This window comes from Rhinatrema bivittatum, chromosome 3 (genome assembly GCF_901001135.1).
Source record: "Rhinatrema bivittatum chromosome 3, aRhiBiv1.1, whole genome shotgun sequence".
Taxonomy (NCBI): domain Eukaryota; kingdom Metazoa; phylum Chordata; class Amphibia; order Gymnophiona; family Rhinatrematidae; genus Rhinatrema; species Rhinatrema bivittatum.
In genome coordinates, this window is record NC_042617.1 from 332074648 (window position 1) to 332087345 (window position 12698).

General features: G+C 42.2%; 1 protein-coding gene across 3 annotated transcripts in view; it reads left to right on the forward strand.

Moving 5' to 3' along the window:
• The window catches only part of HACE1 (HECT domain and ankyrin repeat containing E3 ubiquitin protein ligase 1), a 230814-nt gene that overhangs the window by 112710 nt on the left and 105406 nt on the right, over window positions 1-12698 (forward strand). For all 3 annotated transcript variants that reach the window (XM_029595349.1, XM_029595352.1, XM_029595351.1), the window contains exon 12: window positions 11843-12183. In XM_029595349.1, the coding sequence (XP_029451209.1) occupies window positions 11843-12183 (341 nt within the window). The remainder of the gene's footprint in view (window positions 1-11842; window positions 12184-12698) is intronic.

The following is a 12698-nucleotide window of genomic DNA, read 5'->3' on the forward strand; positions in this document are numbered from 1 at the left end:
TTCCCTTCCACCCCCACCATTAATGTAGAGAGCAGTGTTGGAACTGCCTCTAAGTGAAATATCTAGCTTAATTAGTTAGGGTTAGTAACCACCGCAATAAGCAAGCTATACCCATACTTATTTGTTTACCCAGACTAATTCAGACCTGTTGGTTGTTGTCTGTATATAGATCCACTTTTCTTCATTCCCACTGCCGTTGAAGCAGAGAGTTATGCTGAAAGTGCATTGAAAGTGATGTATCAGACTTTCTCCCCTGCCGTTGAAGCAGAGAGCTATGCTGGATATGTGTGAAGTATCAGTCTTTCTCCCCTGCCGTAGAAGCAGAGAGTTATGCTGGATATGCATTGAAAGTGAAGTATCAGACTTACTCCCCTGCCATTGAAGCAGAGAGCTATGCTGGATATGTGAGAAGTATCAGTCTTTCTCCCCTGCCGTTGAAGCAGAGAGTTATGCTGGATATGCATTGAAAGTGAAGTATCAGACTTACTCCCCTGCCATTGAAGCAGAGAGCTATGCTGGATATGTGAGAAGTATCAGTCTTTCTCCCCTGCCATTGAACCAGAGAGCTATGCTGGATATGTGAGAAGTATCAGTCTTTCTCCCCTGCCGTTGAAGCAGAGAGCTATGGTGGATATGCTTTGAAAGTGAAGTATCAGGCTTATTTGGTTTGGGGTAGTAACCGCCGTAAGAAGCAAGCTACTCCCCGCTTTTTTGTGAATGCAAATCTTTTTCCACGTTTCCTCTTGCCGTTGAAACTTAGAGCAATGTTGGAGTCGCATTAAACGTGTGTATGTTTATTGAATAAGGGTATTATCTCCAGGTAGTAGCCGTCATTCCCGCGAGCCACCTACTCTTCATTCACGTCCTCTAAACTTTATGGATCCACAGTGTTTATCCCACGCCCCTTTGAAGTCCTTCACAGATCTGGTCTTCACCACTTCCTCCGGAAGGGCATTCCAGGCATCCACCACCCTCTCCGTGAAGAAATACTTCCTGACATTGGTTCTGAGTCTTCCTCCCTGGAGCTTCAAATCGTGACCCCTGGTTCTGCTGATTTTTTTCCCGACGGAAAAGGTTTGTCGTCTTTGGATCATTAAAACCTTTCAAGTATCTGAAAGTCTGTATCATGTCACCTCTGCACCTTCTTTCCTCCAGGGTGTACATATTTAGATTCTTCAATCTCTCCTCATAAGTCATTCGATGAAGACCATTCACCTTTTTGGTCGCCCTTCTCTGGACCGCCTCCATCTTGTCTCTGTCTCTTTGGCGATACGGTCTCCAGAACTGAACACAGTACTCCAGGTGAGGCCTCACCAAGGACCTGTACAAGGGGATAATCACTTCCCTTTTCTTACTCGATATCCCTCTCTCTATTCAGCCCAGCATTCTTCTGGCTTTAGCTATCGCCTTGTCACATTGTTTCGCCGACTTCAGATCATTAGACACTATCACCCCAAGGTCTCTCTCCTGTTCCGTGCACATCAGCCTTTCTCCCCCATCGAATACAGTTCATTTGGATTTCCACTCCCCATATGCATGACTCTGCACTTGGCATTGAATCTCAGCTGCCATATCTTCGACCACTCTTCAAGCTTCCTTAAATCCCGTCTCATTCTCTCCACTCCTTCTGGCGTGTCCAATCTGTTGCAGATCTTAGTGTCATCCGCAAAAAGACAAACCTTACCTTCTATCCCTTCCGCAATGTCGCTCACAAAGATTTTGAACAGGACTGGTCCCAACACTGATCCTTGCGGTACACCGCTTAAAACCGCTCTCTCTTCAGAGAGAGTTCCATTTACCATCACACATTGTCTTCTGTCCGTCAACCAGTTTGCAATCCACGCCACCACCTCGGCACTCACTCCTAAGCTTCTCATTTTATTCACCAGTCTCCTATGCGGGACCGTATCAAAAGCTTTGCTGTAATCCAAGTAGATGACATCGAGTGCTCTTCCTCGATCCAATTCCTTGGTTACCCAGTCAAAAAAGTCAATCAGATTTGTCTGACAGGATCTTCCCCTGGTGAAACCATGCTGCCTCTGGTCCATCAATTCTCCTGACTGTAGATAGTTCACTATTCTCTCTTTCAACAGTAACTCCATTACTTTTCCCACCACCGAAGTGAGGCTAACCAGTCTGTAGTTACCAGCCTCTTCTCTGTTCCCACTCTTGTGAAGCGGGACCACCACCGCTCTTCTCTAATCACTCGGCACCACTCCCGTTTCTAGGGATCTATTGAACAGGTCACACAGCGGACCCACCAGCACATCTCTGAGCTCCCTCAGTATCCTGGGATGAACCTCATCAGGCCCCATGGCTTTTGTCCACTTTCAGTTTCTCCAGCTCTTCCCATACATTTTCTACTGTAAATGGAGTTACATCTACTCCACTCCCCTCCAGTTTCTTGTTAACTAGTGACGGTCCTTCTCCAGGGTCCTCTTTAGTGAACACAGAACTGAAGTATTCGTTTAATATTTCTGCCATTTCTTTGTCTCTCTCCACACATTGATCCTTTCCACCTTTCAATTTCGCTATACCACTCTGAACTTTTCTCTTTTCACTGATGTATCTGAAAAATGTTTTGTCACCTCTCTTTAACTCCTTGGCAATCCTCTCTTCCGCTTGACTTTTTGCCGTCTTGATTAATTTCTTTGTCTCCCTCAGTTCTACCAGATATTCTTTGTGCTCCTCCCTTTGGAATCTTTTATATTTCTTGAACGCTGTCATTGTACTGTTGTGAATTAAGATTGTGCCAGTTTTCAAGATTCGTTTGGACACTAATTCAGTGACTTCAATCTTTCTTTGGCACACTCAGCACACTGTGGGACAGACATACATTGGTTGCTCCAGGGAAATAATAAAAGGAGACAAGGAAACCACACTTAACACTTGGGGTCCTGGGAGTCATCTTCCCCCTCCCCCATTTGACCAAGAACCAATGCCCTTAAAGAAAGAGTCAGTGATCAAGCTAGCCTGGGATGGTTCCTGTCCCCATGAGAACAACAAATACTTTTATGGCCTTATCAGGTAGCAACCCGCACCCGGAGTTGGGGTTAATGTTTAAACTGGATATCTCTTCTGCTTTCACTGTCTCTCATAGCAGGATCTGTCATTGGTGCTTGCCTTCCTAGAGTTTAGAGTAGGCTCACAGATCTTTGGTCCCCTGATGAGAGTCCTTTTGCCTCTAAAAGGTGTCAGGCTTAAAAGTCTGTCTCTGTAAATTATAAGAAGGACCCTCAGGCAGAGAGTGTACTAGGAGGTGTTACTTCTAAAAGAAACTCCATTGGGTGAGTCTGTGAGGTCCCAACAAAGAATGGAAAAAAATACATCTTGCTCTCTGACTTTTCTCTAACTGAATCCCATGGTGTCTTAAAATGGCTGGACTAAATACCCTTCAGGCATTCAATCCAGACTCTCCAGGTGGGGGAGGGATTGAGGGGTATGGATGGCTTCTTACTAGAGTGTATTAAAATACAGGGACAGTGACATCTGGTGGCCATGGTTATATACCTACCGCAATGATAGGATGCATCAGCTTGGGGGTGCTTTATGTTCAGGATGGCATAGAGTCCAATAGGATAACGATGCTGACAGAGATTAAATGCACAGTAGAATCTTTATGGGTAGAAATCCCATGTCTGTTGGGGAAGAGTATAGTCATAAGAACATAAGAAAATGCCATACTGGGTCAGACCAAGGGTCCATCAAGCCCAGCATCCTGTTTCCAACAGTGGCCAATCCAGGCCATAAGAACCTGGCAAGTACCCAAAAACTAAGTCTATTCCATGTAACCATTGCTAATGGCAGTGCTATTCTCTAAGTGAACTTAATAGCAGGTAATGGACTTCTCCTCCAAGAACTTATCCAATCCTTTTTTAAACACAGCTATACTAACTGCACGAACCACATTCTCTGGCAACAAATTCCAGAGTTTAATTGTGCGTTGAGTAAAAAAGAACTTTCTCCGATTAGTTTTAAATGTGCCCCATGCTAACTTCATGGAGTGCCCCCTAGTCTTTCTACTATCTGAAAGAGTAAATAACCGATTCACATCTACCCGTTCTAGACATCTCATGATTTTAAACACCTCTATCATATCCCCCCTCAGTCGTCTCTTCTCCAAGCTGAAAAGTCCTAACCTCTTTAGTCTTTCCTCATAGGGGAGTTGTTCCATTCCCCTTATCATTTTGGTAGCCCTTCTCTGTACCTTCTCCATCGCAATTATATCTTTTTTGAGATGCGGCGACCAGAATTGTACACAGTATTCAAGGTGCGGTTTCACCATGGAGCGATACAGAGGCATTATGACATTTTCCGTTTTATTCACCATTCCTTTTCTAATAATTCCCAACATTCTGTTTGCTTTTTTGACTGCCGCAGCACACTGCACCGATTTCAATGTGTTATCCACTATGATACCTAGATCTCTTTCTTGGGTTGTAGCACCTAATATGGAACCTAACATTGTGTAATTATAGCATGGGTTATTTTTTCCTATATGCATCACCTTGCACTTATCCACATTAAATTTCATCTGCCATTTGGATGCCCAATTTTCCAGTCTCACAAGGTCTTCCTGCAATTTATCACAATCTGCTTGTGATTTAACTACTCTGAACAATTTTGTGTCATCTGCAAATTTGATTATCTCACTCGTCGTATTTCTTTCCAGATCATTTATAAATATATTGAACAGAAAGGGTCCCAATACAGATCCCTGAGGCACTCCACTGTCCACTCCCTTCCATTGAGAAAATTGCCCATTCAATCCTACTCTCTGTTTCCTGTCTTTTAGCCAGTTTGCAATCCACGAAAGGACATCGCCACCTATCCCATGACTTTTTACTTTTCCTAGAAGCCTCTCATGAGGAACTTTGTCAAACGCCTTCTGAAAATCCAAGTATACTATATCTACCGGTTCACCTTTATCCACATGTTTATTAACTCCTTCAAAAAAGTGAAGCAGATTTGTGAGGCAAGACTTGCCCTGGGTAAAGCCATGCTGACTTTGTTCCATTAAACCATGTCTTTCTATATGTTCTGTGATTTTGATGTTTAGAACACTTTCCACTATTTTTCCTGGCACTGAAGTCAGGCTAACCGGTCTGTAGTTTCCCGGATCGCCCCTGGAGCCCTTTTTAAATATTGGGGTTACATTTGCTATCCTCCAGTCTTCAGGTACAATGGATGATTTTAATGATAAGTTACAAATTTTTACTAATAGGTCTGAAATTTCATTTTTTAGTTCCTTCAGAACTCTGGGGTGTATACCATCCGGTCCAGGTGATTTACTACTCTTCAGTTTGTCAATCAGGCCTACCACATCTTCTAGGTTCACTGTGATTTGATTCAGTCCATCTGAATCATTACCCATGAAAACCTTCTCCATTACGGGTACCTCCCCAACATCCTCTTCAGTAAACACCGAAGCAAAGAAATCATTTAATCTTTCAGCGATGGCCTTATCTTCTCTAAGTGCCCCTTTAACCCCTCGATCATCTAACGGTCCAACTGTCTCCCTCACAGGCTTTCTGCTTCGGATATATTTTAAAAAGTTTTTACTGTGAGTTTTTGCCTCTACAGCCAACTTCTTTTCAAATTCTCTCTTAGCCTGTCTTATCAATGTCTTACATTTAACTTGCAAATGTTTATGCTTTATCCTATTTTCTTCTGTTGGATCCTTCTTCCAATTTCTGGACTGTGCTTCTAGAATGGTATTTTTTAACAATGACCACGCCTCTTGGACATTTTTTACTTTTGTAGCTGCTCCTTTCAGTTTTTTTCTAACAATTTTTCTCATTTTATCAAAGTTTCCCTTTTGAAAGTTTAGCACGAGAGCCTTGGATTTGCACACTGTTCCTTTTCCAGTCATTAAATAAAATTTGATCATATTATGATCACTATTGCCAAGCGGCCCCACCACCATTACCTCTCTCACCAAGTCCTGTGCTCCACTGAGAATTAGATCTAAAATTGCTCCCTCTCTCGTCGGTTCCTGAACCAATTGCTCCATAAAGCTATCATTTATTCCATCCAGGAACGTTATCTCTCTAGTGTGACCCGATGATACATTTACCCAGTCTATATAGGAGTATATATAGGAGTATACTACCATCCACTTAGCCAAAATAAAATGGATTATGAAATGCTAAGAGAAATAATGGAAGTGAACCAATTTGGCAATGCTGTAATAATGGGAGAATTCAGTTACCTGTAAACAAAAAGGGAACTGTATCTTAAATTAGATGGTGAATGATTAGAGGTCCGGTTGGATTCGGGATTGAATTACAACGTCTGGCTTGCTGACACCGTCACTATAGGCTATATTTTGAATTTAAGATACAGTTCCCTTTTTGTTTACAGTTTTCCTATTCGGGTTACTGTGTTGACTCTCCTTGTTATAATTTTGAGATTTCAGTTACCCCAATATTGACTGGGTAAATGTAATATCAGGATATGCTAGAGAGGTAAAGTTCCTAGATGGAATCAATGACTATTTCATGGAGCAATTGTTTTAGGAACCAATGAGAAAGGGAGCTATTTTAGATCTAATTCTTAGTGGAATGTAGGATTGGTGAGAGAGGTAACAGTGGTGTAGAGGCACTTGGCAATAGTGATCATAACATGATCAAATTTGAATTAATGACTGGTAGGGGCACTTAAGTAAATCTACAGCCCTAGCACTAAACTTTCAAAAGGGAGACTTTGATAAAATGAGGAAGATAGAAAAAATCTGAAAAATCAGCTACAAAGATTGAGTGTATAACAGGTATGGACACTGTTTAAAAATACCATCTTAGATGTGCAGTCCAGGTGTATTCCAGACATTAAGAAAGGTGGAAGGAAGGCCCAACAACTACCAGCTTGGTTAAAAGGTGAAGTGAAAGAGGCTGTTTTAGCCAAAAAAAATTCCTTCAAAAATTGGAAGAATGATCCATCTGAAGAAAATAGGAAAAAGCATAAGCATTGGCAAGTTAAATGTAAAACAGTGATTAGACAGGTTTAGAGAGAATTTGAAAAGAAGATAGCCATAGAAGGAAAAACTCATAATAAACCTTTTTCAAATATATGCTAGAGAGGTAAAGTTCCTAGATGGAACGGCAAGTGTTCCACATAACTGGAACACTTGCCGAACTACATTGGCTCCCAATCGAACAAAGAATACAATACAAAGTTCTATGTATAATCCATAAGCTAATACATGAGGAAAAAGCAGACTGGCTTAACACAACACTGCGCGTACATGTCCCACACAGAAACCTAAGATCTGCGAATAAGGCTCTACTATCTGTCCCCTCAGTCAGAACAGCACGGCTCACTCAAGTTAGGGAAAAAGCACTATCACTGGCCGGCCCCGTAATATGGAACACCATGCCTCTCGAATTAAGGCTCCAGAGAAATCTGAAAATCTTTAAATCTAACCTGAAAACCTGGCTCTATAAACAAGCCTTCGATAAAGACAAAGCGAAGGAGAAAAACAACTGATTAAGATGGACGCACCGAACAAACTCATAGTAATGTTAATTTTATACCGGTGAGAAACTGTCATACCAAACTAATTAACTCACTTAAACTTATAGCTCTTTGCACTATATTGTTACCGAACTATGTTGGCACATATTCAAGTTATAAGCTATACCACTCATAGTTGTTATCGTGCCTATATGTAAACCATTGTGATGGTTCTCCAACTTAACGATGGTATAGAAGAGTTTTTTAAATAAAAATAAATATATCCAAAGCAGGAAACCTGCAAGGGAGTCATTTGACTGTTTGATGATCGAGGGGTTAAAGGAGAACTTAAAGAAGATAAGGTCATCACTGAAAGACTAAATGAATTCTTTGCTTTGATGTTTACAAATAAAGAAGTTGGGGAGATTCCCATTCCAGAGACAGTTTTCAAGGGTGATGATTCAGGTGAACCAAATCACAGTGAACCTGGAAGATGTAGTAGGCCAGATTGACAAACTGAAGAGTAGCAGATCACAGGGTTTTGAAAGAACTAAAAAATGAAATTTCATATCTATTATTAGTAATTTATAACATCATTAAAATTGTCCATTGTACTTGAAGACTGGAAGGTGTCCAATGTACAATATTTAAAAAGGGGTCCAGGGGTGTGATCCGGGGAACTTGAGCCTCAACCTCAATTCAGGGGCAGGAAAAATTGTGGAAACTATTCTAAAGAACAAAATCATAGAACACATAGATATGTTTTATACGGTTCCGCACAGGAGACTGGTGAATAAAACGAGAAGCTTAGGAGTGAGTGCCGAGGTGGTGACCTGGATTGCAAATTGGTTGACGGACAGAAGACAATGTGTGATGGTAAATGGAACCTTCTCTGAAGAGAGAGCGGTTTTAAGTGGTGTACCGCAAGGATCGGTGTTGGGACCGGTCCTGTTCAATATCTTTGTGAGCGACATTGCGGACGGGATAGAAGGTAAGGTTTGTCTTTTTGCGGATGACACTAAGATCTGCAACAGAGTGGACACGCCGGAAGGAGTGGAGAGAATGAGACGAGATCTAAGGAAACTGGAAGAGTGGTCGAAGATATGGCAGCTGAGATTCAATGCCAAGAAGTGCAAAGTCATGCATATGGGGAGTGGAAATCCGAATGAACTGTATTCAATGGGGGGGGGAAAGGCTGATGTGCACGGAGCAGGAGAGGGACCTTGGGGTGATAGTGTCTAATGATCTGAAGTCGGCGAAACAATGGGACAAGGCGATAGCTAAAGCCAGAAGAATGCTGGGCTGCATAGAGAGAGGAATATCGAGTAAGAAAAGGGAAGTGATTATTCCCTTGTACAGGTCCTTGGTGAGGCCTCACCTGGAGTACTGTGTTCAGTTCTGGAGACCGTATCTTCAAAAAGACAAAGACAAGATGGAGGCGGTACAGAGAAGGGCGACCAGGAAGGTGGATGATCTTCATCGGATGACGTACGAGGAGAGATTGAAGAATCTAAATATGTACACCCTGGAGGAAAGGAGGAGCAGAGGTGATATGATACAGACTTTCAGATACTTGAAAGGTGTTAATGATCCAAAGACAACGACAAACCTTTTCCGTAGGAAAAAAATCAGCAGAACCAGGGGTCATGATTTGAAGCTCCAGGGAGGAAGATTCAGAACCAATGTCAGGAAGTATTTCTTCACGGAGAGGGTGGTGGATGCCTGGAATGCCCTTCCGGAGGATGTGGTGAAGACCAGAACTGTGAAGGACTTCAAAGGGGCGTGGGATAAACACTGTGGATCCATAAAGTCAAGAGGCCGCCAATGAAGAGTGGGTGACTCGCCAGAATGATGGCTACTGCCTGGAGACAATACCCTTATTAAATAAACATACACATGCTTACTGTGACTCCAACATCGCTCTAAGCTTCAACAGCAAGAGGAAATGTGGAAAAAAGGATTCACACTCACAAAGAGGGGAGTAGCTGGCTTGTTACGGCGGTTACTACCCCAAATCAAATAAGCCTGATACTTCACTTTCAATGCATATACAGCATAGTTCTCTGCTTCAACGGCAGAGGAGAAGAAAAACTGATACTTCACACATCCAGCAGAGCTCTCTGCTTCAACGGCAGGGGAGAAGAAAAGAGGGTTCGCACTCACAAAGCGGGGAGTAGCTGGCTTGTTACGGTGGTTACTACCCCAAACCAAATGTGCCTGATACTTCACTTTCGATGCATATCCAGCATGGCCCTCTGCTTCATCAGCATGGGAGAAGACTGATACTTCACGCATATCCAGCATAGCTCTCTGCTTCAACGGCAGGGGAGAAAAAAAGAAAACTGATACTTCATGCATATGCAGCATAGCTCCCTGCTTCAACGGCAGGGGAGAAGAAAAACAACCAATAAGGGCTGTATAACATAGTCTGGGTAAAACAAATAAGCATGGGTGTAGCTTGCTTATTGCGGCGGCTACTACCCCTAACTAATCAAGCTAGATATTTCACTTGGATGCAGCTCCATCACTGCTCTCTACATTAAAGGTGGGGACGGAAGGGAAATAGAACCAAGAGCTAAGAGAAACAGATAAGTATGAGAGAAAAAATGTGTGAAGCTTGCTGGGCAGACTGGATGGGCCATTTGGTCTTCTTCTGCCGTCATTTCTATGTTTCTATGTTTCTATATGTTTCTATGTTTAAATGGACACAACCGAAATGGATTTCCTCAAGGGAAGTCTCGCCTCACAAATCTTTTTGAAGGGGTAATAAACATGTGGAAAAAGGTGAGCCAATAGATGTATATTTGGATTTTCAGAAGGCATTTGACAAAGCCCCCCATGAGAGACTTCTAAGAAAGTTTAAAAGTCTTGGAATAGGAGGTGATGTACTTTTGTATATTGCAAACTGATTAAAAGACAGGAGACAGAGGGTAGGATTAAATGTTCAGTTTTCTCATTGGAGAGAGGTAAACAGTGGAGTGCCTCAGGGATCTGTACTTGGACTGGTGCTTTTTAATATATTTATAAATGATCTGGAAAGGGATATAATGAGTGAGGTCATCAAATTTGCAGATGACACAAAATTAGAGTAGTTAAATCACAAATGGATATTGATAAAATGGAGGAAGACCTTGCAAGACTGGAAGATTGGGTGTTGAAATGTCAGATGAAATTTAATGTGGAGAAGTGCAAAGTGATGCATATAGGGGAAAATAATCCATGCTGTAATTACACGATGATAGGTTTCCTATTAGGTGTTTCACCCAGGAAAAAGTTATGGGTTTCATACTGGGTTGGTGCTGTCGAATGACATCAGCCGCTTGTGTAACTGATTTGTCCTGTTGACTGTTACAGATAAGAAACTTGCTTTTTGAAATACTATAATAGTCAAAAACCAGAGTATCCTGTAGGGATGAAAGGTGTCATAAATCTAAATTGCTGTCTTGCGCATATTTGGAATGGTGGGCTATAAATTAGAAAAAAATTTGATTGCGCCTTTATTTATTTAAAAGTTATAGAATTCCTAGGTGGTTTCCAAGCAAACATTCATAAATCATAAAAAATGAAGCAAATCTAAAAACATAAAAACAAAAATAAAACACAAGCATAAAAACATGCATGATTAAAACAACTCATAAAACATAAAATAGATATCAGTCCTCAAAAAGATTGTCATAAAACACCAATACTTGAACAATCCCTGTCTAAGTCAGCACAAATAGCTTTTTAATACCCATGACACTGTTGGAATCACTGAGCACCTTCATCTTCACAGTATAGTCTTCCAAAGGCTGGCTGAAATAGGCAAACCTTGAGCATTTTCATAAACTTTAAAGAATACTTTCCCATCTCAGTTGTTGGGGTAATGAGTTCCATAAAACTGGATCCTGGATGTAAAAAAGAGAGGCTCGCAAGATTCATCCAAACAAATTACTCTAAATGATGGAACATCAAGTAGATTCTGTGATGGTGAGCTTAATTGGTAAGTAGGTTGGTACAATTTAAGAGCAACAGTGATACTTGGTGGAGTAATCCCATTAAAACCTTTTGAAAACAAGCATGATTATTTTGAACTTAATACTTGACATGTTGTGGGCATAATATGTTGACAAATAGATATACCAGAAACAATTTGTGCAGCTGATTTTTGGACATATTGTAATGGTTGAGTGGTTGTTTGAGGTAAACTGGGGAACAAAGAATTGCAGTAGTCCAAGAATGACATTACCACTGAGTGTAATATTATTATTGGATTCATTTGTGTTTTTTCACTAGCTACTGATTTGCTTGTTACTCCCTGACTCTGTATATCAGAGGAAATCCTTCCGTTCTTGTTTTGTCAGTCTGTAGCTTCAGTCCACTGTTTTCCATCTCTCTTGTGTTCTTGCAGCCTTTAGAACTGCTGTGGCACTCTCTAGACGAATGGCTCGCCCTGATAGCCACTGAGCTGAGGAAGAGCAGGAGCGACTCCAGCAGCAGCATTGCTTCCATCTTGTTGATACAGAAAGGGGCAGGACAGCAAGATCCCGCTCCCCCTCCTCTGCCAGGCATCGTAGGAGCTGAGAGTGGAGAAGAGCCAGGGTCTGGCCCCAAGGAATCTCTTAGCCACGAGCTTGCAGGGCAACAGGAAGTGGGTGCAGATGGGGAGGATGTGATCTCGATGACTGCCAACCGGCTGAGCGCCGTCATCCAGGCCTTTTACATGTGTTGCTCCTGCCAGATGCCTCCAGGGTAAGGCAGCCTCTGTTTTGCATGCTTATGACTTTTCCTGGTTATCCCTGGACTAAAGTCAGCAGACTGTGGAAATGAAAGAATTCCATTTTGATACCTCAACTGGTTTTATTATTGTGTGCTGCTCTTCTGACACTCCCAGAATATTTCTTGTTGGATCTCTGCCCTCATTAAAGCATAGACAGGGTAATATTCAGCGGAAACGACTTAAAAATTGGGCCCCCTGGTAAACTTAAGTGCATCGTGCCACTGAGATTGGGGTGGGGTTTGTATTTACGCGTGTACTTTTGAGACCAGGCCCTGCCAGTGGTAGAAGAGTCGCTTGACTATGGCCTGGGGGGGGGGGGGGGGGGGGGGGAAAGCTGCTGATAGGGAGACCAAGCCTGGCCAGCGCAACATCAAGAGGGGGGCGGGGGGGAGAGTGAGAGAGAAGGAAGGGGGGGGGGGTGAATGGGAGTGAGGGGACAGGTGAGAGTGAAGAAAAGGAGGTAGAAGGAAGTGGAAGTAAGAGTGAA